The sequence below is a fragment of the Haemorhous mexicanus genome, chromosome 5 (assembly GCF_027477595.1).
Source record: "Haemorhous mexicanus isolate bHaeMex1 chromosome 5, bHaeMex1.pri, whole genome shotgun sequence".
Classification (NCBI taxonomy): Eukaryota; Metazoa; Chordata; class Aves; order Passeriformes; family Fringillidae; genus Haemorhous; species Haemorhous mexicanus.
This window is the reverse complement of record NC_082345.1, coordinates 48,096,197-48,123,532: the sequence shown is the minus strand read 5'-3', so window position 1 is coordinate 48,123,532 and position 27,336 is coordinate 48,096,197. Positions and strand designations below refer to the sequence as shown.

Sequence of the window (27,336 nt, the reverse complement as noted above, 5' to 3'; positions counted from 1 at the left end):
GGCTTCCCTGTGGTGGTGTGGGGGTGTAGAGCTGAGAAGGGAATTGTAAGGTTATATAGTATCTCTTTACAGCAGTATTGAAGGTCAGGTCTGACATTGTTACAGCATGGGGAAACTGCTGTGTGCTTTGTTTTGAATTTAAAAGCATCACTTGTGCTGTGTGTGGTTTTGTAGTTTAAATGGTAACTTGTCAGCCTTGCTTGAAATAGAGACAATCCATTGACAGTGTACAGACATGTAATGCACGTTTAGTCCTACCACAATATCAGTGGTAGTATTTTCTGTCAGAAGGTATTCTTGCTGAAAATAATTAAGTTGATGTTTCATTGGTCTAATGTTCCGTGCATTCATGGGGTATTTTATAAATTGCATTTCAGAAAATGACAACTAATTTTGGTTAACCAACATTTCATTCAGAGTACTTTAGGAAATTACTTTAATATGTTTTATGTATGTCTGTTTTAACTCCTCTTATGTATTTCTTGAGTAGCAATTTGAGGACTAGTTTTAATGATTTACATTATGCAGAAGATTGTACTTACAATGTATCAGTATATGTAATAATATATTGAATTGAATTTGTAAGAACCTGGCTTTTAGTTCCAACTTCTCTGTTTTCTTTTGACTGTTGTTGACATATACAATTTTCTTCTTGAATGCTGTCTTAAGAAACTACTGGAGAAATTTGATGAGCAGCTAGGGGTTTTCACAAGCTAGCTAAAATCTCATGTTGGGAATTTATAGTCTTGAGAAGCAATCAGTCACTCTGTGAGGTGTAGGATAAAAATTACGTGTTCTCTTTGGGTAGGAAAATGGATAATGCATGTGTTTGGGAATACATGTAATAATACTTCAGTATTTGTTTTGCAGAGTGAAATATAAATTGACACTGCTCTCTAGTCACTAGATGGGTAACACATTCCCTACCAGCACAGGGTATAACAGTCTCTTGAGTAGGTTCGGCAAAGATGTCATAGTTTTCTGGTACTACTGTTGCTGTTGGAAGAGGGTGAAAGTTACAGTTTTGCCTTTTGCATTGAGTGCTCTTTCTCCATTTTGCATCACTGCTGTAGCCCTTTAGAATGTTTCTTCCAGCATATGGTTGACAATATGTTCTTCATAGCATTATTGAAATAAGTGTTGCAATATAACTGACTTGAAGCAATGAAAGAGCAATGTTTGTGAAAGAGACTCGTTGTTTAAGTAGGTCATGTCTAGAGGACATAGGTCACAGACAGACACAAACAAAGTAGATAAATGGAAAAGTAGGATGGCATAATAACCGATGAGTGGAAAAATGTAAAATGCTTACAGGATTTAAAATAACTTTAATATCAAAAGTGATTTGGTTGTCACAGACAGTTTAATGAAACATCTGTATGCTTGTGGTCAGACAAAATCATTCAGTGCGTGACAGTTGGGATTGAAAATACATTAAATACTATAATGCCATTATATTAATTTACAATACAGTTTCAATTAAAATATTATTTACAGTCCTAGTTTCCCCATTTTACAGAATATTTCTGTTGCAAGATTGGGGAAAAGGTAACCAGTGGCCTAAAGACAATGCACATTAGGAATCTTTATCATTAACAAAAGCAAATTTATTTAAGTGGTAATTTGAGATAGTAAGGCATCGTGAGAGTTACCAGTTTCTTCTTTTCTTTGATAACAGGGGACTATTCAATAAAATTAGAAGGCTTTATTTTTTTAACACAATATGTGAATAAACTGTGGAATTACTTCTGCTGTGACTTTATAAAAGAAAATTAAACAGTGAGACAAATACATTTATTTAATATGCTATTACAGTATTAATGGTAGCATCAGAACTAAACTAAATGTGGAGGTGGTACTAAACTTTTCTCCTTAGACTGTAATGTCTGAAGTTGCAGAGTAGTTGAAAGGATTTCTCGTACCTACTCTAGAGTATCAGTTTCTGGCCTTCATAAAAAACAGGATGTGATGAGGTAGTTATTCAGTTTGATGGTTCCTATAATTAAGCAGAGGATATTGCTTATGCTTTTTTTTCATCTTTGCATTCGGGGTTTGGGAAAAACACCTAATACAGACATTGCAGAAATAGATGAAAGTGATGCAAATCAGTAGATGGCTTTGATATCTCACCTATGTCAGTTTCATTTCTTTTATTCCTACTTCTGTGCGTCTTCATCTCCTTCTGTAAACAGTTAATGAGTGCATATGTCACTCTTCCACTTCTGGCTGGTGATTCTGAGACTAGAATCAAAGCAAAAACAAAACTGTGCTACAGGTACAAGAATTGTGTCAGCAGGAGTCTTCCATTGTAGGACTGGAACCTGTCTTCCTTCTTTCCTCCCTGTCAAGGACATTTCTGTAGCCATCCTTGAAGCACAAATATCCACTAGAAGAGCAGTAAATTGTCCTAATTGCACATACAGTCTACTGTCTGCATGGAGGACTGCTGCTATGTTAGCCTTTAAGGCTTCTTTTGTCTTCTGACCTGTGTAGGTAGCTAAAGATATTGTTTTTAAAAATGGAGGTGCTACTCCCTCCTGTCATGGGTGCAAGCTGTAGATGAATGATCTTGTAATAACAGCACATGGAATATCTTTACTTTAAAAGTGTGGCAGTATGGAAAACCATAATTGCAAAATAAGGCAGATTTAGGGTGGGCTGTTTTTAGGGGAGGAAGGAAAGCTTGCTGATTTAAAGGAAAGCCTGTTTGGAATCATTATTGGTGACCACCCACTCTCTAGGAGTTTTATACCTTTATTGTAAGCAAATCAAAATTGAAGTAGAAGGTGAGGTGAGATCACTGGCTAGTATGGTAATTTGCTCCAGTCTCTTCTACTGTGCAGAAGGACTGTCTTCTAGTTAACAATGGGAATACTGACCCTGATATGATGAGAAATTACAATGCTGACCATTAGTGTGATTTATGAAAATGCGTTCATGTGAAAAAATATTATCTCAGAAAGGAAAGGTAAATGTATATTGGATTACTGTTGTGGTAGACTACATGTAGATGTTTTAACTTTCTTCTAAATCATATGGAATCACATCTTTCTCTCTGTAGCTTTTTTTTCTGTAACTACAGAAGAGTAATTTTTCATTACTGTAGAACCACTTAATAAGGATGTTGACTTTTTAATTCCTAAATGTGGCAAAGTATTTTGTCTAACTATGTAGTTGAGTAATGATAATGATTTATGGTTAGGTATGTGAACTGTGTAATTTGAATCAAGACCTCTTCAGTTACTCTTCAGACTTATTTCCAGTAGGCTAGAAGGTTTGAAGTGTCGGTCCATTGAAGTCACTTGTATAAGTGGGTTTGTTAAATTGAAATACAAACATTGCTTCTTTTAAATGCAAAGGTTTCAGAAATAAGGATGATAAAAATGTACATCTTGTTCATGCTAAATTGATGGAGCATTTTCAATTTTTTACACTTTTTTAGAGAAAAAATGGGCTCAAATCTTATGATTGAAACTGCAAGAAAGTCCAAATGTCCAAAGGTAAGTACAGTTTTCTAAGGTAAATACTAATTGTATATTTCACAAGTACTCTTAAGAGTTCTGAGTAAATTCTATACCTAGAAGAGCACTGGATAGACAGCATGAATGTTGAAGCGTTATTCAGGCTTCTATATGTGATAACCTATGCTTTTAAAGGATAAAAATGAATTAGATTGTTAAATTTTGCCAGCAATTTCTGATATTTTTATTACTTCTAGTAGGAATATATTGCAGAGGTGTTAAAAAACTTGTAAGCATAGAAATACTGGGTCAACATTTTCCGGTTGTGCTAAGTTTGTTTTTTTCATGTAAGAATTCTACTGTCTGGAGGTTCTGTCCTGTCAGCTGTGATCTGTGTTACTGTGTTGCAAGAGGGCCAGGTTTCTTCTCACTTTGTTTGGAGTACCTGGTTTTCTCCATTCACTTTCTTGGGCCCCAAGATCTCTTCTCTTCCTGTATGATAGAAAAGGCACTAAGTCACAGGAGGGGTGTTACATACAGCAGCATGAGAGTGAAAGATGAGAAAGCATGGGTATTTTATTTTTGGTGAAGGATAGGGTGTGAAGAAAGAAGCGAAATATAATAGGATATATTTCAGAACAATCTGTAATTAACAGGTGTTTTGGTGTCATAGCACTATATTCAATGCTTTACTGTTAAATGGAAGATACTCTCATTTTTCTAAACATAGAAACGTGTGCCTTACTGACTGCGTTCCTAGTCCGTGTCTAAAACAAGGACATGAAAAGGCTGGTGTGGTATGTTGCTTTCTGAGAGAGAAGCTATCCTGTGTTGACTTGAAAGTTATCTTTGAACTGGGATCTTTGGCTTCCTTCCATGTTCTTCAGTAATAAAATGTGAATATAAATAGAGCTGAAACTAGCTGTTCCCACTAATCTCTTTATAGTGCTGTCAGTGGTGGCACTCTTTACAAGGCACAGCAAAATCAAAATAAAACACACAGTTCTGTGCTCTGCTGCTGCTAAATTCATGACAGGATGGGTTTTTCCAGAAGGTGTTGAGCACTTTGCAACATAGCCTGCATCATGGAGTGTATATGGGTATTGCCAAAAATGAAAGCATCCTTTTAATAAGTTTTCTATTATATTTTCTGAAGTATTTTTCTTACTGCTTCTGGTAGTGCTTAGAACTAAACCCTCCTTTTAGAAAAACAGGAAACTTCCTCCCATCAAATGATGGAGTGTGAATCAGGCAGTTTTGCTTTTGCATTGTAATGTAGAAGTTACACTTTTGTTTTCTATAAGGATGAATTTACAGTGAATAAAATTATTTAAATTAAGTAGCTGAAGAGTGAAAATGCATACAGTGATATCATAGCATCAGCTGTGCTGTTGAGTAACGTTTCATGAAAACACCCTACTCTGTAAAACAGTAAACAAGATAGAACTGAACACTCACTTGGCTGCTGAAGAGTGTTGTTCTGACAGTGCCAGCCAGGCTGGCTGCATCACCTCTAAAGGTCTTGCACATTCTAACACTCATCTGTAACTACATGTACTTTCTTCTTATGATTAGATATGTAAGATACATTCTTTTTTGTTGTCGTAGTTGGGGTTTTTTCAATGGAAATATAATTTTGGCTTTTCACTTAGATGAACATTTGTGATTTTTGTTACTGACATTTTAGTGTCCTTACAAAAAAATCTTGAAAGACTTTGATTCTTGTGCAAGACAGATTCATACTACAATTCTTTAACTACAGTTGCAATATAAAGTAGTCATTTTCTTGGAGAAAGAAATTGATTGACAGTTCTGACATTCATATTTAATGGCAGCGTTGTATTGCTGGTTACAGATTTCTGGGAATGAAATACTATTTCAAAAGGAAAAGTATTTAAAAATCACATAGTTGACGCCTGCATTTTGTTTAAATATCATAGGTATTCATTGAAACAGAATAGCCAGTGGAAACAATTAATTGCAGGTTTAAAATAGCATTTTCTTTAGGGATTTGGGTCTCTTGTTTGTGTTTTACCTTCCCTTTTAAAATTTAGCTAGACGTTAAGAAAATGTAAATAAATATTGAACCTAGTAAGACTCCAAAGGTGCATTATTATATACATTGAATTCCATATGGTGGGAAGCTTTCATTCTCATATTATGGTTATTATCACCATATACAACTAATTTTTTTCCTCCTCATTTACTAGGTTGCTGCAGTAAGCACCATTGTAAACAGAGGAACACCACTGAAAGCATTTGTGTTTAGAAACTACAACCATTTTCCTGGCGTTAAGTCCCATTATATGGGAGGCTGTCAGTATAAGCTGTGGCAAGCAATTAGAGCATCATCTGCTGCACCAGGTTACTTCCAGGAATATGTTTTGGGCAGTGATCTTCATCAGGTAAGTTGAAATCATCTCCTTGAGGAAATATTTTCCAATTTTACACCTGAGAAAAAACATGGTCTGAATCTCTGAATCAAATCAAAGCAAATAAGTTAGTAGTACAAAGGAAATCTAGGACAGATGGGGTAAGAAAAGATATTTTTAGCTTCTATAGTCCTTACAGAACGAGAAAGGCTTAAAAATCTTAAGTCTTCTCAATGCAAACCTTAGCTCTTCTGCTATTGCTTACTTCTCTGCCTGGGAGGAAACCTTATATGAGTTGTAAATTGCCTTTGACTTCCTGCTTACAACTGGTATTTTGCTGAGCATTATTTCGCTAAATAGGTGGTGTAACTTTAAAATCTAACAATATTGTAAAATGTGAAAAAAAACAGATTATACACTTCAGCATTCTTTTTATTCATGCACAAATTCCGTTTATGGTCTACTTAAATTCTTTCCATTGATAGCTTATTCAGCTTTACCCTGGTTCTGGGCTAGTAAGAAGAGTAAGAGATGCCACAGAAGTAAGATAAAACTTAGAGGACAACTGCAAAAGAAATTCCCTTGAGGATAAAGCAGTGTCTCCTATCATCACTGCATGCTATTTTATTATATTACAGCCTCTCTTGGTGACCCTGATAAGTAAAGAACAAAGCAGATGAATTTCTTTAGTAGTTTTTAGCCATGGGGTTTTAGTCCTCCAATGCCCTTGTATTATTCTGCAGTTCTTCAGGTTTTCAAAGAATACTTCTTGCAATGCATACTAATTTAAAACTATTAGTATTTATTTTAATAAATACCTGATGCAGATCTGTGGCAGAAAAGACTACAAAGGGTGACTGAACCAGAGATCTTCAACAAAGACAGCACAGGACTGGCACTTTCGTTTAATGGAAGCATCTGTTGCATTTCTGTTGCATTAATTCATATGATGGCATTAGCCACAAATGCAGGAAAGCAAGCAGCATATTTTGAGTAATAAGATATACCTGGATCACATAGAGAATTTCTGATGGTGTCCATTAGAAGATTGTGTACTATCCTTAGCATTGTAATGTGCTTGAGTAGTACTGAAATTTAAAGGCTAACAGATAAACAAGATGAAATAGAGGAAAATTTATTCGTTTAAGAGGTGGTAAAAAAACCTCATGGGTACAAGCAAACAAACAGCTCGAATTTTATCTGAATAAGGACAGCATATTTCCATATTTTGATTCAACATTTATTAGGTGATGAAATAATTCAGCTATCTAAAAGCTGCATAGAAATTAAGGGGTGAAGGGGAAGGGCTCAGGATCAGACTCAGGAAGGGAGACTCAGGTTCAAGAGATTCTGAAGTTTCTTTCATTTTATTGTTTCCCCTTTTTGTTTAGTACACTCCTCGTCCCTCCCTTACCTGACTGGCCCCCACAACCTTCCTGGTACAGTGCATCTTGTTATCCTCAAAACATTTTAATCAACTACTGTCTGAAATAAGCAAATAAGTTTTGACAGGTTTTTAGAACTAAAAGTGGAATAACACATCAGATTCCAAGCCAAAGCACTGCTTGAAATTCTCAAGTGCGCTCATCTTCCATCTGGACAAGCAAAACTGGGAAGGGAGCTGCTTTAGCCTTGGGAGCTGTTCCAAGCTGCTCCATAAGTGATCGGATGGGTCAGTGTTAATCTATGTAAAGAAGTTTTCTTTCTCTTTCACCTTTCTACCCCTTCTTTCCTTGAATTGAAAGTACTTTGAAATTGATCTGTGCTTTTACATGAAGGATAGCTGAATAAACAGCATGATTTTATAACTTCTACACAGTGCTTTTTACAATTCTTCATCTTAACGTAGTTTCTGAATTGCCAGACTTGTGTGAAATATAGTAAGGCTGGTACTTACTTCATCTGTGTTCACTTTTAAGTCCAGTTTACCAGACTAGGGAATGTATAATTGGTGTCAGTACGGATCAGATTCAGTATTTTCAGACACAGAGGACTGGAATAAAGTCTCCTTATTTTTTCCCTTACTCCAGAGTCTTTGACAAAGCCCTTCTGTCTGATCTTACAAACCCTGTTTCCCAAGTTCACCATTCTTCTCTATTTGATGTATTATAATTACTAGAAAGCTAGGGCTTAGGGTGTAATTCACCTTAGTCAGCCATAAAGAACTAAATATGTTCTCAGTACTGAAGCAGGTTATTGTTGTAGAACTAGATGCTAAATTTTTGGATTCAAACCTTTTCAAATAATCTGAAAAATCTCTTCTCGCCAGCCAGGAATGTTTAAACATTTGAATTCTTATCGAAACCACCTTTCATGTCTGACATGCTTTTCTTTCCCCAGATTACATTTTTATTACCACTTTTTTTACCACATCTCTTCTTCCGTAATTGTCTGGTTTGTGTGGGGGGTACTTGGATATCCAGGTACTAAATTACTACATGGCAAAAGCTCCATAACTGTCTTCATACAGCTTTCTAGCAGAGATTATAAATCCACTGCACAATCTGAAACAACCTTGAATTGCCTTGTTTTAACCCTGGGGTAAGAGCCTCTGTGCATGTAGCAGACTGCGATATTTATTTTCCTGGGATTTAATGGTAGCTCATTGGAAAAAGCAAGATATTCAAGAGTTTTACCTCTGCTGAAATATTCAACATGAATTGAAAGAAATACACATGCATAAATAAATTTTTAAACAGATAGAATCCTAAATGCAGGCATACTCCTTCTTAAAATGGCTTTCTTACCAATATGTTAATATTGGTATCTCTTTGTTCTTATAGTTCATATCATAAATATGGGAATAGTAGATTCTTGTTAAGCATCTTTATTCTGAAAATGCACTGCAAGTGTAATTTTAAGTTCCTTGGCCAGTAGTATATATGTAGTGTATATGGAAATTCTTGCTCTTTTCTGTATGTGCACTGTCTAACAGATTGAACTGCCTTTGAACTACTTGAATAAATGAAGCATAACATTGTTAGATGTTTTTGATAGTACTGTGATTTTTGAAAAGGGCATCAGCACAGTGTGCATTAAGTGTAAATAATAATTTATGCCAAAGGCTTCAAAATTGCAGTTTAGTGTCAGAAAGATGGTGTTTTAAGAATTTTTGCAGTGATTAGGAACTTGCATTGATCATCATAATCTGTTTTCTGAACATTACCTGTGCTAGTTTCTTAGTAGCTTATATATAGCCTCCCTCTGAAGTGTTGATATTTCTAAACAATTCCAAGAACAGAGTTTTCCAAAATGTATGTGAAAATTCAGAATACTAAGTACTGTATTTGTTTCCTAGCTTTCAAGTTTGTGACTCTTTAAGCATTATATAGAGACCAGGTTCCATATTAGTTGTACATTTAAATCTGAATGAGAAACACTCTAGCAGTTCATCTGACTGAAGACTCTTCAAATGTGTGAAAATCCTTATTTTGATAATGGAAATTTAGTGGATTTTTTTGTAGTCATCCTGCATATTCATCTCTTATGTTATCTAGCTTTTGTTAGGATCAGAGTCCTTTCACAAACTGTATGAAGTAGCTGAATGAGAGTTATGTATAGGGTTGAGATGAATTCTTAAAGTTCTTAGGTATGACTCCAGATGTCTGTGGTGGAGTCATGGCTGAACCGAGCTGTTGGCTTTGACTCGCTTTTCTGTAATTCTGGAGTTAGATGTGCATGTGTATTTGGGTACACACACGTGCCCTTTCACTGGAACATTTCACTTTGATTTCCTGTACCGGGCACTCTCAGTGTGAAGCGTGGTATTTTTTAAATAAGGTAATAAATCAGTTTTAGTTTTTCTGATGTCATTGTTTAGAAAGAGGTTTCTAGGTGCCTGAACATTTAATTGTGCTGCAGGTGAGCTGATGACTTGGTTTATTAAATTTCTGCAAAAAGCCATCAGTTGTTGCAAACAGCAATATTTACATTCAGATCAATCATGCCATGCTATCTGGTTCCGCTCTGTCAAGTAAGAAAAAACAGTGCAGCTGTTGGTAGATGAGGGGAGTAGGATTAATATTCTTTGTGGTTCAAAAGAGGAACACATTAACATTCAAAGGGATTTAATCCCTGTAACATGCTTCTCCAGGAACCCTGCAAGTTAAGAGAGACCAAGTCATGATGTTACATTATAGAAGCTGTATTGCCACATGTCAGTTCCTTTATTTTAAAATGTATTTTTTAAGTACTGAAGGCTCTTAACCTCTCCCCAGTCCTGCTACATCCAGTGACTTTTTTTCCCCCCCTCTACTTCCTTCAGAGGGCTGTTATTTCTTGTATCTATTCTTTTTCTCTTTTTTTCCCCTGTACTGTGAAAAACATTTGAGGTACTCAATAATGTCACTTCAGTAGACAATAAAGTATGCTGAGGAAATTATTAATTAAATTAATTAAAAGACCAATTTAGAATGTAAGAAATCATTATGCACACTTCATTTAATAGCTTTTACAGTACAAACTAAATTCATCCCACAGGATTAATTCAAAGGGCAGCAGGGATTGTGTATGTGATGGTGGTAAATTCAACAAAACCGCAGATTTTTCTCAAGTAAAACACACCAAATTTAATACAAAGGACTTGATCGCCTTTTTCTCGACAGCTTCCCATTAATCCACTGTTGTATTACCATTCCATTTACTATAGTGCTGATGTTGATGTATTATATTGCTCCAATAAATGTGTTTTCTTTGTGCAAAATCAGATAATAAAGCAGTTACATTGGCACCTAGTCTGTTAGTGAGTTTTAATAATGCAGGTGTAACAGGATGTGTGATGAGAATACAACTTAAAAATAAAAAAAAATATATGTAGTACAATAATAATAACTAAAATTTGAAGTCACACCTTCATTGGAAAAAGATAAGTCATGGTTTCTACATATTTTTTTCAGACTTTCTCTTTCATTTTATTAGGTAACAAATCTGTAAAGCCAATTCATCTTTATAGCTTGTTACAGGAGAGGCCTTCAAAAGTGATTCACTTAGTGCATCCTACCCTAATTGGTTTTACATGGTAGCTTTTAAAATTAGATTCAAGGGTGCTTCCCAGGCTCTAAGACATAGAATATAGGTCACATTGAAGTTCTTTTCATTCTTAGGATATGGCACGGTGATCAGTATGCACCAGAGCTTATGCAGGCTGCAGTTTAATAGGTGTATCTTGTTCTCACAATGATAGAATCAGCTCTTTCTTTGTTTCTCTGTCTACTTTTTGCCATACACGTTTGCCTACAGCAATCAAGGCAGTGTTGCTTGCTGTTTAAGGAAGAGGGAATTTACTAGCACATGTAAGTTACATGGATACCTGCGTTTCTTTCTCTCTAATGGTTTCCACAGGTTAGTATAACAGCTCTGAAGGTGGACGTGCACTGTGCAGTTTACCAGCCTTTGTGAACTTGCTGTGGTTACTGTATAAGTAGTATGTCGCAGAGCAGACTGCTTGAAAGATTCCCTGTAGGGGCTTGCTAAGTGACATATTATTGGCAGATTTGTTTAGTATAATGAAATTGAGAGCATCTGTTGTTTAGGCATTTAACTTGGAAGCATTCTAATTTTTATCTCAATTGTTTCAGAGTGATGTTTTCCTAATGTAGTCTTCAGAGGGCTTATTTAAAAGAAGAAACAAAATCTTGCTCTCATACAAGCTGTAATCATTTCACTATTTTTTTCACTTAGACTTTTGAGTCCCTGTATCTTCAGTGACACTGTTGACCAGCTAATATTTGCTATAAAACAAATCTTGTAAGATCAGAGGAGGCTGTGTAGAATGGAAGATTGTGAACGGAGTCCATTCAGTAATCCCTGTACAGTCTAGGTTCTACACTCATGTTCTGATGTTGCAGCCACTATTTCTTAGATCAAAAAGAAATATTTTTCAGTTCTTTATAGTTTTTATTTTCCTAGGTTGTGTATTTTTTCAACACCGACTTAAATGGGGCCATATTTCCAAAGAAAATAGCCTTGTGATGTTCATTGCAAACAAAAGCTTAAGGATGCGGTGTGGTTATTGATATACTTTTGCCTCTTCCTCTTGCAATCTTTCTTGCAACTGGACTATTCAGTGTGTTTTTGCGTGACCCAAGACACATTTCACAACACTGAATCATATATTGGAGTCAAAATTAGCACTTCTAATTCAGAAACAAAATTCAGAGGGGTTAACTTGATCAGGCTGGAACACTTGTTACCTTAACAGTATGATGTGTTTCCTTTTTGAGAGGAAGATACAGCTTAGAATTACACTTGCCTTTATATGTTGCCTTGCACTTTATATGTTGGTAGTTTAAATCATCGAGTGGTAGTTCCCTACTCAGACCTTTTTCATGATGGTTGTGATACCAGCTGTATTTTGTCATTTAGCCATCTATTTCTTAATTTAGGGGACTTGTGAAAGTGCAGAACTTTTCCTTCAGTCCTTACTCCCCGTCCACTCCCCATCCACCTGCCTCCACTGTGGATACAGGTACTAGGTAGTTCATGTCGAAATCCTGAATCCTTCACAGCAATTATCTTCAATGAATTCACTTTATCTCATACATTTTGTCCATTTTAAGATCAAATCCTTTAGCTGCAAACATATTTCATTTCAGTTGCAGTGAAATGAAATGTGATGTTTGAGTCAACATGTAAAGAATCAAATTGTCTTAAGAAATTTAGGTAGCTTGCATAATTCTATAAATAAAGGGCTATAATTGGAAATCCAATTTTAGTTTGAAATTACAGTGTGAAAGATAAAAAGAAATTAGTAGAGTCTGTAATACATTTAGATTTGAAAGGTGACTGTAGAGTTAGCTTACAGCATTGATTGTTATATGGTTTTGAACAGACGAATGACCAACATGTTTTAAGTAGCATTTTCAAGTGATATATCCAATAATGAGCCACATACATTCCCTATGGGTCACCACTAGTCTTTCTGTATTTTTCTCAATGCATTTTGAAGTTCCTGACATTTTACTGTTGTTTAATAAGCTAGCAGCTAAAAAATGTAGACCAATTAATTAGGAAAACTAATATCAATATTGCTATGTAATAGCAATAACATTGATCAAGTTACTGATGTAAAAATGTATTGAGTCTAAATATTTCCATTGTTATCTTGGGAAATAAAATTTAAAGAATTTAGAAATTTGGAAAATTTAACATGGCCACATTTCACGAAGATTAGGCTATCTCTGTATCTGGTATTCCTTGCTCAGCTGTAGAGGTTTCATATTAATGTGATTGTTTGGTGCAGCTTTCTCCTTAGTCCAGTATATTCTGCCATAGCAAATAGAGTGTTTACATGCTTCCTAAGTTGAATGTTGTCAGCAAGGACAAAACTTCTAGACTTGAGTATCCTGGAGTCATCTGAATGTAGAAGGATTTTATTCAGACCCATGGGTTGGGGGATTTTGTTGGTTGTTTTGGTTTGGGGTTTTTATCTGTACTGTTAACTTACCTGTGCTTCAAAGGTATAAGAGAACCTGAGTTTGGGTCTGTGTCTGGGGTCAGTGTAGGTTCAGCCCTGGGCCCATTTTTTGTTAGGTTACACACTCTGATCTTTGCTTGTAATATCACAGCCAATTCATCATTTGGGAAACATGGTTAAAATACATACCATTTTTGTGATGTGTGCTGTTAGCTGCAGAATTAATGTAATTAGATCTGTCATGCACAACTTATGCTTTTAATGAAATATCTGACAATATATTTTATTACCAAACAATTCTTCCTTTCATGGTGTCCATTAATATTTAGCAAACTTCCTCAGTACCCTGTAAGCATACATTTTCTGTATCTGACATAAACCCATAAATTCAATGATGTCTTCAGAGCAGCAGGTCATTTTCTGTGAATTAGTGACTCACTAGGATGAGTTAATAATTCAAGATAATCACCTAGAAGTCTACCTCAGCCAGGCATTCATTCTAATGAATGTAAAATATATTATCAAATGTTTTGCATTTAAGAACAATAGTATTGACAGTTCTCGGAAGCATTGATCATGACATTTGGGTGTATGCCAATTGTATTATGTTATTGCTAGTTTTTAGGGGAAAAAATGATAAATACTCTATGGGAAAACAGTTGAACTGAAAAGGAAGCTTTTCAGTAAATTTTCAAATGTTATTGAATTTTTTTTTTCTTTTGTCATGTGATCTTAGTATAATGTCTCTCTGTAACTGGTGTGGCAGAAGTACAAATATAGCTAATGCACCTTCAGATTTTCTTTAAAAAAGAATGTAAAATAATGCAGTAATGGAAATTTAATATTGGTGTCATTCAATAATATAAGTACCAATGCATTTTATTTTCATATTCTGTACAAATGTTTTTTCTAGAATTTTTCCCAATGCTGGTTCAAGGGAAATCCCTTTTTCACTGCACTCTTTGCGACAAGTAACTTAAGTGTTTATTTTTTTATTTAAACATAAATCATAATTATTAGACAGCATTTCAAAATAATGAGCACAAGGTGTTTATTTCAGGAATCTAAAGGAGCACTCTGGCTCTCCCTAAATAAGGGAATTGGTTCTTTCTGTAATTGTTAGAAATTTTGTGTGTAGGAGGATGGCATTTATATCTGTCACCAATTAGGGCCTCTGCTGGGAATCAGCATTGTGCAGAATATATTATAATTGTGTGTAGTTGACCCCAGTAGTCTGCTTCTTAGCATGATTAAAAAGCAAGGGTGAATCTTCCCGAATAAATTGGATTAAATATTTGTATAAGGAGACAACTGTAGGTCATTGTATGCTTCATAAAAAAAGACTGAAGTTATTTAAATAAGTTTCTCACCCAAACAGCAAAGTGGAACATACCATTTGAATGGAGTGAAAACAAATTATTCTTGGTCACTACATTTTAGACAGAGATTTATTAGAAATATTGACACCACCATCCATTGCTTGTCAGCAAGATGAAAACAGTTCTGCTTCTGTCCTGTTTCATGTTTATAAAACTTTTTATATTTTGCCAAATAGTTTGTTAAGGAAAATAAAGATTGCCTATCTTACTGGGAGTTTCTCTTCACCGGTTTCATCCTCGGTAATACTGAGATCAGTCTGACTGATTACTCCCAAGAGGAAAGCTATAATTCACATATATTTCAAACATATTTGTATATATGTAGCAGAACAGCATAATCACTTAATCTTTGTATTGAAAAGGTTATGTTTGTGCTGAAGCTATAGGGGGCTAATTTAATGTACAGTTAAATCTGAATGTATAGATTTCTTTTTTTCACAAAGCACTTGTCAAAACTATAACTTTTTCACCCGTTGATGCTTTACTGAGCAAGCCTTAAAACTGAAGTACTGATATTTTCATAGTGCTGCTGGTGCCCAGAGCAGTGAGAGGACTGGGCTGGGATGTGAATCTTGAGGTTACCTCTATTGATAGACCTTACTACCTTAGGTAGTGAAAGAATTCTCCCCTTTCTCATTCCTGTCTTCTACTCTGAGGATGTTTGCTGCTACATACATAAATGTATTGAGATGATTTTATAGAATCCTTTTGCCCATTACTTCTGGGAAATAGAGCAAATGTTTCTAAAGTAGCTATTTTAGTTTTTCTAAGAAGTAACCCCTTATTATTACGCAGCAACTCCTCAAACTCATTTGCAGTAACTAGACTTATCCTTAAGCTGCATATTTATGATATTTATGTTGACTTTAAGCATAGAATTTAAAAAAATACTTTTCAGATGTCCACTCAAAGTCTTAGCCTGTCTTGTCCTGTGATAGCTTTGTACTAATTCTGTCTCTGCTTTTTCACAAAGACAGTGAAAGTAAACAACAGAGCAAGTCTCTAAGGGTGAACTAAAATGCAAAGCATGTCTGCATAGGCAGTGAGGTGAAGTGGTTACTATGGAGCCAACAAACTCAGCTTCCAAATATCAGACTTGGCTTTCATACATTATATATCCTTCATTCAGTGCTAGATTATTTTATTCACAAAGTTTAGGATAATTTAAATGAAACTGCAGCACACAAGGTGTTATACAGAACAGTTACAAGGCTCAGCTTGAGTCTGACAGAATTAGGAAGCGCAATGAGAGCCTATGAATGTGGAGAATGTTCTTGTGAGAAACAACTGCTCTCCCATGGTAAAGTATAGTACAGTTTTTGAATTTTAGTATCTTAATTTCAAATAATTCTTTTCAAAGTATTGACTTAAGTATGTCACTGGTGACTTCATGCCTATTCACCATAATTATTTAAATAGGACAAGATTTTCAGAAGGTCCAGTGCTACCAGGTTCCCATGTGCTCTGGAATACTTTCTTGCAGGCCTCACAGTCTGTTTTCCTTCTGATTGTAGAATTTGCACCCATCTGTTTCCAGTGTTTAACCAGGCCTTTCTTTACCTCTAGAACTGTGCAAGCAGAGTATCGCCATCAGAGATTTTATTGGAGCATTTGTTTAAGGTGCATTTTTCCTGCTTTAAATAATTGAAGATCTAAACTAAAGTCACAGGGGAGCCTTGCCTGACCATTTTGCAACTATCAAAACACTGATAGAAAATACTAGCTACAGCGTTAGACTCGTTGTTACCTTCCAGCAAGCTCTAAAAATATGGTTACTGTTGTATTAAGGATTTTTTGTGAAAAAATCTGTATGAAAAAAATTAATTGGCTTCATCTGAGAATATGATAGTAAATAAAACAGAACAACTGCACATTTACCACCTGGAAAGCATTTAACAAAAGACTGAAAACAATGTCACTGCTTTGCTATCACTAGCAATTTTGCAGTTGTATTATTATTAAGTTCCATTTTAATATTAACTTACTTGATTACTTCCACTATTTTTAATTTAATAATATCTATTTTTTATTTAGAAATTTTTAAGAAGGCTTTTTCTTTGCTGCTTTCCTGCCTGATGTCATCGGGAGAGTTATGCCCCCTTTTTTAGTATCTCCTTGCATTAGCATTCCTACTCCAGCACTTTGTGTTTGGTGTACTGCCAGCAAATTAAGTTGACTCAAGTGTAGAATGGTTTTGCAAAGTTCAGCAGATGAAGCAGTGTCTGGCACTTGCCACTGCACTGAGCGTAGCAGCAGAGAAGGGAAGGGCTGACAAATGTCTGTTTGGGAAGTGAAAAAGAGACTTTGCAATTAGATTGAGATGTAGCTAAATGAGAAGAGAGGGTGAAATGCTGGGAAGGCCAGATAATCCAAGAATGGGAGAACAGAAAGAAAAAAGGATCTGCCCTGGCTGTTTGCCAACACTGAGTCCTGAGTCAAAGCTTGGGCCAAGTCCACCTGTTGTGGGTATAGGCCAACAGTTTAGTAATTTGTAGAGTTCCTGTAAGTTACCCTTTCTGTTAAAGATTGCAAGGTGTAGACTCATAGACTCATTAATGTTGGAAAAAACCTACAGAGTCCAGCCATTAACCTAATACTGCCCAGTCCACCACTAAACCACATCCCTAAGTACCACATCTGAATGTCTTCTAAATACCTCCAGGGATGGTGACTCCACCACTTCCCTCTTCAGTGTGTTCTAATGTTTTTTTGTGAAGACATTTTTCTTAAATGTCTAACCGGAACCTCTCCTCGCACTACAAATTGTGCATTTTCCACAAGACTGAGACTGGACTGACAAAATTCAGATTCCAATAAGAATGGATTTTGAGATGTAATTTCGTTTTACAGCTAAAATTATATACATCTGTGATTTGTGCAGTATTTCTTAAACTAGAGTAGAACCTTAAGAAAACTGGAGGAGGAGGAGAGGGCCTCAGGTGGTTATCTATCTGGTCCAGCCTCCTGTTCAAAGCAGGCTAAACCTCAAAGATGGATTGAGTTGCTCAGGACTTTGCCCAGCTTAGTTTTGAAAACATCCAAGGAGGGAGATTCCACAGCTGCTCTGGCTCTTACTCTGTACTTTTTTGAAAGAGTCTGGGTGTTTCTAATTTAGATAGTGGAACACTGTGATTAGCTTCCTCCTTGGCTTTCTTTTTTCAACAGGGTAAGCAAACCTACTTCCCTGTGTCTCATCTCATCTGTTATGTGCTTCAGACCCCAAACCATCTTAGTGGTTCTTTACTGTATATGTTCCAGTTTTCAGTGTTTTTTAACTGGGTGTCCAAAGATCTACAAAGTATCTGTCCCCAGACTGACTTTGTGCATGCTGAACATAAGGGTATAGTCACTTCTCTTGATCTATTGGTTTTGCTTTTAGACCCAGTGTATGTTGATAATGTGTAATTTTTTGAATATTCTGTTCATAAGGACTCCGTGTGCACACAGGCAGTACCATTCCATAGGGACATAGCTAACAATATAGGGGAAAGGAGTGACACATTGAAGACATTCCATCTGTCCAAAAGGAACTGATAAACTTAATAGGAACCAAAAAGGTTTAGGGCTGCACATAAAGTTAGCAGTGCTTTGTGGAATTTGCATTGTAGCTTGAAGCTTATAATTGAAGTTAAAATATCACTTTATATCAACAAGATTTTTGCACCATCATATGTGGTATAAAGATCCTTATTTTGTTTTGAAACAAACAGGGATTGATGTTGCATCTCTGTAGCCATAGATCAGATAAATGTGCCTTGTTTACTTCCAGTTGTTTAATTACACAGAAGTTCAGAGTGGCAAGAAAGCTCATGGAAACTAGCATGGATGAGGAAGCTGTTGTTAGTCACCAAGACATTCCATACTACTGGCAGTCATTCAGTATGTTTATTGCATTTTGGTTAATTTATTTTTGTAAATATATTTTAAAAGCCCTATGCTTACAATAAAATATTGTAATTAGTAAGTTATAAATAATTTAGATGAGTTTATATAGTATTTTATAGCTATAGAACAAGTTCAACAGAATGAGAAAAGAAATTAGGACAGCAGATTTAGCAGCTCTCCAAAACAAGGATCAGTGAAGTTTCTTGCGATCTCAGTATCTTTTGTACAAAACTGCAGAGTCAACCATTTGGGAATTCTATTCCTGTGTCTCAAGGGCAAGCATGGAGAAGGCTATGTCATGATTTCTTAAAATTAATTTTGAAATATTTTGATCTGACTTTCGTATTTCTGTATTGCTAGTTCAGTAGACATCTTGGGATGGGCTTTTTTTCCCAGTTCAATGAAGTTAGAGGAATTACTCAGAATCAGAAGCATTAGTTTCTGTTCTTTCAGAATGGAAAATTCTTTGTTGTTTACATTTTCTTTGAATGCACATAAATGAATTTGTAACTAATTTTAAAAATGGTGAAAATACTTTTTCACAAGAATTTCAGCTTTTTGCATAATTTATTGTTTCTGGAGCTGCAGATTTAAACAAATTATAGCAGTATTTCCTTCACCAAGTCCTTAATAGTACAGTTTAACTAACAGCATTATTTACTCCTTTAGTAGTTGATCATAGTAAGCAGAAGCAATATGATGAACATCACTTTTTTAACAGAGTAACATTATTTGAAGTATTGATTAGGATGTGGTTACTATCACCCATAATCTCTTTGGAGGAGAAGAAACAAGTCAGTTGCCTTTCTTAGTCCTGCTTCTAACTTTCAAAAACTGACATGAGTATATTATCTGTATAAATGCTAGGAGTCGTGTCTAAACTGCTAATCATTAGGAATTTACTGTCATTACAATAAACCTAAATTGGAGAATGTTTGCATATGGAAATCATTGCACAAAGCCATTACTCATCACAAACACATTTGGTATCTATATTTTATGTTCCTTTGATCTTTCATTTTCAGTATTACAAAAATGTTGTAGTCTAGTATAATACACCCTCTTTTATTTTCAGTATTACAAAAATGTTGTAGTATTCTAGTATAACATACCCTCAAACTTCTGATAGCACTAATTTTTCCATGGTATAGCAGTCATGTTTGATTATATTGACGGTATCAGTGGAAACTATTTTGTAAGCGTGTTTTAAATCTAGGATTCAAAGAAAGAATTAAGCACCACTATGATAATTATTAAGATTTTAGATAAAGATTCATGGGGAATTATATAAAGGATAAAAACGTCTTTGTATTAATTTTCTAGACTAAACATGTACAAGAGATAATGGGCACTGAAGAGACCATTCATGTCAGCAGTGTATTTAGTGTTTTGAGCGAGGCGGATGGTATCCAGAGAGGGTTCAAAGAGCTTTTTGTAGGTTGAAATGAAAGGTTAATTAAAAGAAAGCAAACTCAAAAAGCTAAGCTCAGTAATCCTGGTTTTACATATCTAGCGCAGCTGTAGTTACAAGGAGTTTCTGTAAAATGTTTTTCATCTCTAAAACCTTTTTTATTCTAAGCTATTCTTGGGTAGAGTTGCTTTTCCTTATTGTTCTAGTAATGTGATAGTCGGATATGGGATATAGGGAATTCAGGGAACTTTAGAATATAGGGAGTGCTTGCATTATACCTATTATAGTAAATACTCTTTCTTTTATATTTTACTTGTTTGTATAAATTCTGAATTGATATGGCTATCCTCATCTTTGCTATTGATAATGTTCTCAAACTTAAGTTTTGCCTTTATAACTGCTGGTTTTAAGGCATTCCCAGCAAAAAAAAAAGCTCTGTTTAATTCAAATTCCAAATTAATCTATTTCTTGGTTGAAGTGAAGGTTACTTTACTTCCAGGAAGTGCTGAATGTACTTCTTGAGATTCAGTGGATCAAAATCTTATTGTCTGAATGCTTCTCAGGCTTACTGTCATTCACACTGAATTCTTATTAGTCTTGAAGTATTTTGTCCCAGCCTCATCACCTACGCTTTTAAGATGTTGCTAGCAAAAGATGTCTCTCCTCAATTCCAGAGTAGCATTTGTTCCTAGTAGTATTGGGCTGAATTCTGATCTTCAGATGAATTAAGAATTAAAGAAGCCTCATATCCCCAGGACTGGTCCTCACAGGACCTTGAATCGTCCTGATTCCTGATGAAAGGACAGTACAGAAGAGCTTAAGCCACCAAGGAGATCTTTCAAGTGCATTGGTGACAGCAGCTGTCCTAGTTGGTGGTGAACCAACAAGGAAAGGTGCTTTGCTGGACCTGGTGATTATGAAGAATAAAGAACTGATCAGGGATTTGAAAGTTTACAAAAGCCTTGGCTGTAGTGACTGTGAGATGATGGAGGTCAGGATCCTAAGGGGAGGAAGCAGGGCGAAAAGGCGAACTAGAGCACTGCATTTCAGGAAAGCAGACCTCATCCTCTTTAGAGCTCTGCTTGGAAGAATCACATGGACTGTGACCTTGAAGAGAAGAGGAGTCTAGGAGAGCTGGCTGATAGTCTGTAATCACTCCCTCCAAATTCAGCAAAGGATCACCCCAATAAGCAGGAAATCAAGCAAAGATGGCAGGCAGGGATGAGCAAGGATGTCCTAACTGAACTCCAACATAAAAAGGAAGTGGACAAAAGGTGTAGGAGGGACAAGGGACCCAGAAGTATAGATGTCCTGTCCAGTCTTGCAGAGGTGGGGCTAGGAAAACAAAAGCTGGCATGGAGAGGGATATAAAGGGTAACGACAAAAGATTCTAAAAGTACATAACAGCAAAAATACTAGCGAAAAAGTGGGCCTGCTGCTGACTGAGACAAGAGAGCTTGTGACAAATAGTTTGGAAAAGTACAAGATGTTTAATGCTGCCTTTGTCTCAGTCTATACCAGTAAAAATGGCTTTCAGGAATCCCAGGCCCCTGCAGCTAGAGTAAAAGTCTGGTGCAAGGAGGAATTTACTTGGTGGGAGGAGAGCCAGGTTAGGGAGCAGTTAAATGAACTGGTCATATGGAAATTCCTAAGGCCTGATGTGTTGCACGTTTGAGTGCTGGTGGAGCTGGCTGATGTCATTGTGAGGTGACTTGATTATTTTGAAATGATTGTGGCTATTGGGAAAGCAGATAGCATTCATGTCTTCAGGAAAAGCAAGAAGAAATCTATGGGGAACTTAAGGCTGGTTGACTTCAGCCCAAGTCCCTTGGGAGATGATAGAGGGAATCCTCTAGAAAAGGACTTATAAAGTCATGAAGAACAAAAAGGTGATCATGAGTAGTCAGCATGGATTTACAAAGTGGTTTACTTGTGATTGAGCAACCCTGGCAGCCATCTGCAATTGGTAGACAAGTATAAGGCATTGGATGCCTCAACTTCGTGAAGCCTTTGACACTTGCCTCCCATACCATAGACAATTTGACAAAGTGTGGGTTAGGTAGAGGTAGTGAGGTGGATAAAAACTAGCTGAATGATTAGGACCAAGTTGGGATCAGTGTCACAAAGTCAAGTTGGAAGCAAGACACTAGAGGTGTACCTAGGGATCTATACTGGGGCAAATTCTATTTAATGATCTGGATGATGGGACAGAGTATACCTGCAGGAATTCCATGGATGATACAAACATGGGAGGAATGACTGGTACATGAATGGTTGGGCCACCACTCAAAGGCACCTCAACAGACTGAAAAATTCTCATGGATTTGAAAAAGGTGAAAGGCAGAGCCCTGCATATACAGAGGAATAGTCTCATTACACTGAGTTGTAAAGCAGCTTGGCAGAGAAGGACCTTGGGGTGCTGGTGGACAATAAGCTCAACATGAGTGATGCCCACTTGCAGTTAAAAGGGCTAACAGCATCCTGGGCTGCATCAGCAACAGTGATGCCAGTGGTCATGGGGGATGGTCCTTCCTCTCTGCACTGCTGAGGCCACATCTGGAGTGCTGTCTCTGGTTTCCCAGTACAGTTTGGAGTGCTGTCTCTGGTTTCCCAGTACAATAGAGACATGAGTCTATTGTAGTTAGTTCATTTCAGGGCCACAAAGATGATTAAGTCTCTCCTGTGAGGAGAGACTGAGTCAGCTGAGACTATTCAGCCAAGAGAAGACTCAGAGAGGGGATGTGTACCAATCAGCAATGGGAGGGAAAGAATATGAGGAAGTTGTGGTCTTCCCAGTACTGCCCACTGGTAGGATAAGAGACAGTGGTGTAAATGCAAACACATGAAATTTCATCTGAACACTGGAAAAATATTTTACTGTGAGGGTGGTCAAACACTGGAACAAGTTGCCCACAGGGATTTTGGAGTCTCCACTTGTGGAGATACTTAAAACCCAGGGGGACATGGCCTTGGGCAGCATGCTGTACCTGACCCTCTGTGAGCAGGGCAGTTGGGCCAGATGAGCTCAATAAGTTTGTTCCAACCTAAATGACTTTCCAACTCTTAAATCAAAGCTGTAGCATCCTGTGTAATGACTGTGTAAAGCTGTAGCCCTTGGGATTTTTCTTTTTTAATTTGTTTTGGAATCTTCAGGTAGTGATTTGGGTTTTGTTACAGGAAATTTCCTTGTAATATCACTAATAAACATTTCAAGGGGCAGATTTTTGATTAAGAAATCGGTGATATGTGTATCTGTCTGTTAATTTGTGTATCTGTCTGAAAAGGTCTTCAAAAATGAAGTCATAACTTCTCCAGATATTCGAGTGAATGCTGCTGTTTCAGCCTACCACTTGTATATAATGGAGCAGAACAGAGCACAGCCCTAGCAGTGGCTCTGACAGTGCCTGGGAGGCCAAGCTAGGAAGCTGCTTTATCATACAAACAGATTCAATTCAATTTCACAAAATTGGAAATTACTGCTTACAGGTTTTAATTGGTTTTGTATATTAGGGCTATGCTAGTTTAATTTATAGTTGCAGTTTCTTTTGTGATCATATGTTATGTATAGTACCAATATTTGTATTTCTTGTTAATTTACAGGATGGAGGTCTGCTCCTGAACAATCCTTCTGCGCTGGCAGTTCATGAGTGCAAGTGTCTCTGGCCCAATGTTCCATTGCAGTGTCTGATTTCGTTGGGCACTGGTCGGTACGAAAGTGAGGTAAAGACCAATGTCACACACACCAGTCTGAAAGCCAAACTGACAAATGTTATCAACAGTGCAACTGATACAGAAGGTTGGTGTCCTAAGATATACTGTGACTGTCTTCAATTTTATTTATGGTTCTTAGAATTATAGTTCCAATTCAGAGAACAGTCTTCAACCTTTTGTCTTTCCTCTTCTCTTCTCTACCAGCCCCATGAAACTGAATTGAAGCATGTCTCTTTGTAACTTACTGTGTTTAGTTTTAGTACTAGTATTACATGTTTTCTGGAGGATAAATATTTTTACTTGAGCTTTAGCATAAAAGGCATATTCAGGAATTAATTTAAAAATAATATTTTCTTAGATTTTATTTATTTTTCCCATAATGTTGAAATGCTTAGTAGTTAATATAGAACTTTTATTTTCAACAGCTTCAGAAAATATGGGTTTATACCTGTACTTTTCCAAGGACTGTACTGTATGTTCCAGTGCTGGTGACTTCCATTGCTGTCAGGAAGAGCCAAGCATCTGTTTTCTAAAATAAATTCTGTTCCTAGATGGAAGTACACTGGAACTCTATCACTAGCAGTTTACATCTGTTTTATTTTTTGTAAACAGGAAATATGGATACACAGATAATTTCCCCCTCCCATTACAGAGGAAAGTGATACTGCAAAAAGCCAGGGAACAAGAAATGGTCTTATGGTCTAGATGCCTTGCTGTATAGTGTCTGTCAGCAGTAGGGAAAAACTAGATTTTGGATTGCCTTTTGGTTTTTGCACAGCTGTGGAAGGGCAGTGGGAATTGTGGGAAGGAGATACGTGCTGTCCACTTTCTGTCAGAAGATTTCATTGCAGCTGAAAAATGAGGCAAGAAATTTGAAGGGAAAAGGAAGAAAGGAAAGTTCATTGCGGAGACCAAAGGAAAAGAAGTGGGAAGAGAGGAGAGCAGATTTGAGCAAATGGGAACTTGTATTACAAAGGAAAAAAGGGAGAGTATTAAATAGGGCAAGAAAGACTGGATGTGGTGAGACAAGAACAAACATAGCTGAGTAATTTGCAGGAGGAGAGGCCAAGACAAGATTATTTCAGATTTACAAGAATCTTTTGCTTTTATCTTATACCTGATTTTTTTTTCACTTCAAACTTTTTATACGACAATAGATGTTTAAAAGGATGGAGGAACATGGTAAGAATACAAAGAAGATAGAATGAATGGTGAAGGAAGTGATAGAAATGGGATTTTAAGTGAGCCAACAAAAAGATCTAAAGGGAGAAAGAAACAGGTTATAAAAAAAGAACGTATAAATGCATTGCACAGTTTTTTATTTTACTAGTTAACTGAAGTCATATAATTTAACTTGAATATTTTAAATTAAATACATGGTAAATTCAAGCCTCAAATATGTAGAAATATATTAAAAAAAATATTAATAGTTGTAAACAAAATAAAACTTTAGTCCTACATATTTTTACTTTGGGATTCCAGAAGAACATACCTGTTGTTTTCATAATACCTACTTCTGTTAGTACCAAGTGTAACAAATCACAGGTACCCTGAAATGGGAATATGGAAGTTACATTTGTGCTCTTCAGGATATGCTGTTACTTGTGAAGGACTGGAATGTAATTAAAAATCTAGATAGCTACAAAGCTTACTTAATTGTCATACCAGTGAAGTTGTCTTGGACTAAAAGATTAATCTTTTCCAGAGTAAGCAGAGCTACGGGGTCATTTACAAGTCTTCTAATGAGAAAGGGGTTTTGATGAGGCAATGGTAGAAAAATGTTTACTCAGCAAAACAGCACATATTTACTCTTACTGTGTCATTCCAGAGCAGTTTTTGTTCAGATCGCTTGTAGGACTGTTCTCATGTGAATTTAACTGTTTCCTTCATTTGTTTTCAATACAGAAGTTCACACCATGCTGGATGCACTCTTACCTCCAGATACTTATTTCAGATTTAACCCTCTTATGAATGAAGACATACCTCTGGATGAAAGCCGTAAAGAGAAACTCAATCAGCTGCAGACAGATGGAATTCGTTATTTAGAACGAAATGAAGAAAAACTGAGAAAAGCTGCAAAAATATTAACACAAGAAAAATCAGCTTGGCAGAGGTTTCAGGACTGGTTAAAATTAAAGGCTGACATGTATGAAGGCTTGCCGTTTCTTTCCAAATTGTGAATAAGTGATGCATGAAAGATAAATGTAAATCTTGTTCCAGAAAATCCATTTGGTATTGTAAAGGAAGAACGTTGATTCAGGGTAAATAATATCTTTGGAAAGCTATCAGAATTCTGGGGAAAGCCATTCAGGATGGCTGTTTTGTGCACACTCATCACAAGGTTTTAAGGTGTTAATTATTTTTGGAACTCAATGAATCTTACTGTTGCTCTACGTTAATTTCTAAAGTCAGTAAAACTGAAAATTATGGAAATAATTGTGCAATGCATTTTTGGATGTATGTGCTATGATTGTGGCAGAAAACCTTTATTTATCAACTTCCGGGCTTATTCAAAGTTAATGAAAAAAAAATCCTCATTCACTTTAGTGTAGGCAATATGCCTGTTAAACTCTTATGTAGGCAGTGAATTTAATAGAAATGTAATATTCTTGCAAAAACTCTGCCTGTGTTAATTGCACTTTCACATCTGAAAGATAACATTTAAATTTGTTTTTTTATTTTAGTGGATTTTGTACATAACAGTATTGAGTAAAATGTTTGGATGACCATAAATGGCCTATTAAATTATCAACATTAACTGGTATTTTTAGAACTTTCTGCTTATTGTTTTTATGGTAATAACTTCAGATTGATTAACTCATTATTTGAAAGTAATCCCAAGCCCCAAAACTTCACTTAAGCAGCTATTCCAGTTACAGGATAAATGAAATAAAATACTGAAATAGTTCATATGAATGAGAAAGTTTCTTAGGGAAACTTAACTTTTGGGGGCCAGACTTGAGGTGTAGTTCTGGTCAAGAAGAAAATTAGAAGTTGCAACATCAAATTATATAAATTTCCCTTTGTCTTCCAACTTTCATATGTGCATTCTCTTGAAATTATGTCAGGGCTGTGAAGTTAACATTTAGAACTTAGTCCAGTCTTTTTGCCCATTCCTTTGGGCATACTTCCTGCGTATGCCGTGAGGGATGCTGTGAACTGTGACAACCAAGTGTCTCAAGCAGCATTTTCAACAACAGGAGGGGACTGAGAGTTCTTCAAAACAATGCAGTGATATTTGCGGTAGACACAGCAGCTACTGTCACGTGTTTGCACGTACCTGTTAATAAGATTGTTTGCCTGGTGCCTGGGAGAATGTTTGTCTTGTAGTAGACAGCTACAGTGCATGAGACTATTGACTGGATAAAATGTAAGTTCTATGCAGTAGTTAAAGCATCCAGTTTCACCAAAATCAGTGCATTTGTACTTTGCTGTTTGGAACTAATCACCTGCCATTATCTACTAAAAATAACATTTATTGTGATAGTCACCTTCTCTACTTGTTTTAAACATTGAAAATGTTATTAGGCTGCAGTTTGGAAAGGAGCTGTGAGGCAGCTGAGATCCTTGGAGGTGCTACATCATATTCAGAATGTGCAAGAAAGCATTTGATTGGGATGTTCTTTTTCTTTAATTTGATATATTTTTAATTTTGACCTGTGTCATTTTACTCACATATTCATCCTTTTCATCTTGAGTTCTC

General features: G+C 36.1%; 1 protein-coding gene across 3 annotated transcripts in view; it reads left to right on the top strand.

The window, feature by feature from the left end:
- The window catches only part of PNPLA8 (patatin like phospholipase domain containing 8), a 37,078-nt gene extending 10,535 nt beyond the window's left edge, over positions 1-26,543 (top strand). For all 3 annotated transcript variants that reach the window (XM_059847096.1, XM_059847097.1, XM_059847095.1), the window contains exons 7-10: positions 3,443-3,500; positions 5,672-5,866; positions 23,523-23,718; positions 25,539-26,543. In XM_059847096.1, coding sequence (XP_059703079.1) covers positions 3,443-3,500; positions 5,672-5,866; positions 23,523-23,718; positions 25,539-25,813 — 724 coding nt within the window. In that variant the 3' untranslated portion in view covers positions 25,814-26,543. The remainder of the gene's footprint in view (positions 1-3,442; positions 3,501-5,671; positions 5,867-23,522; positions 23,719-25,538) is intronic.
- Positions 26,544-27,336: the final 793 nt, after the last annotated feature.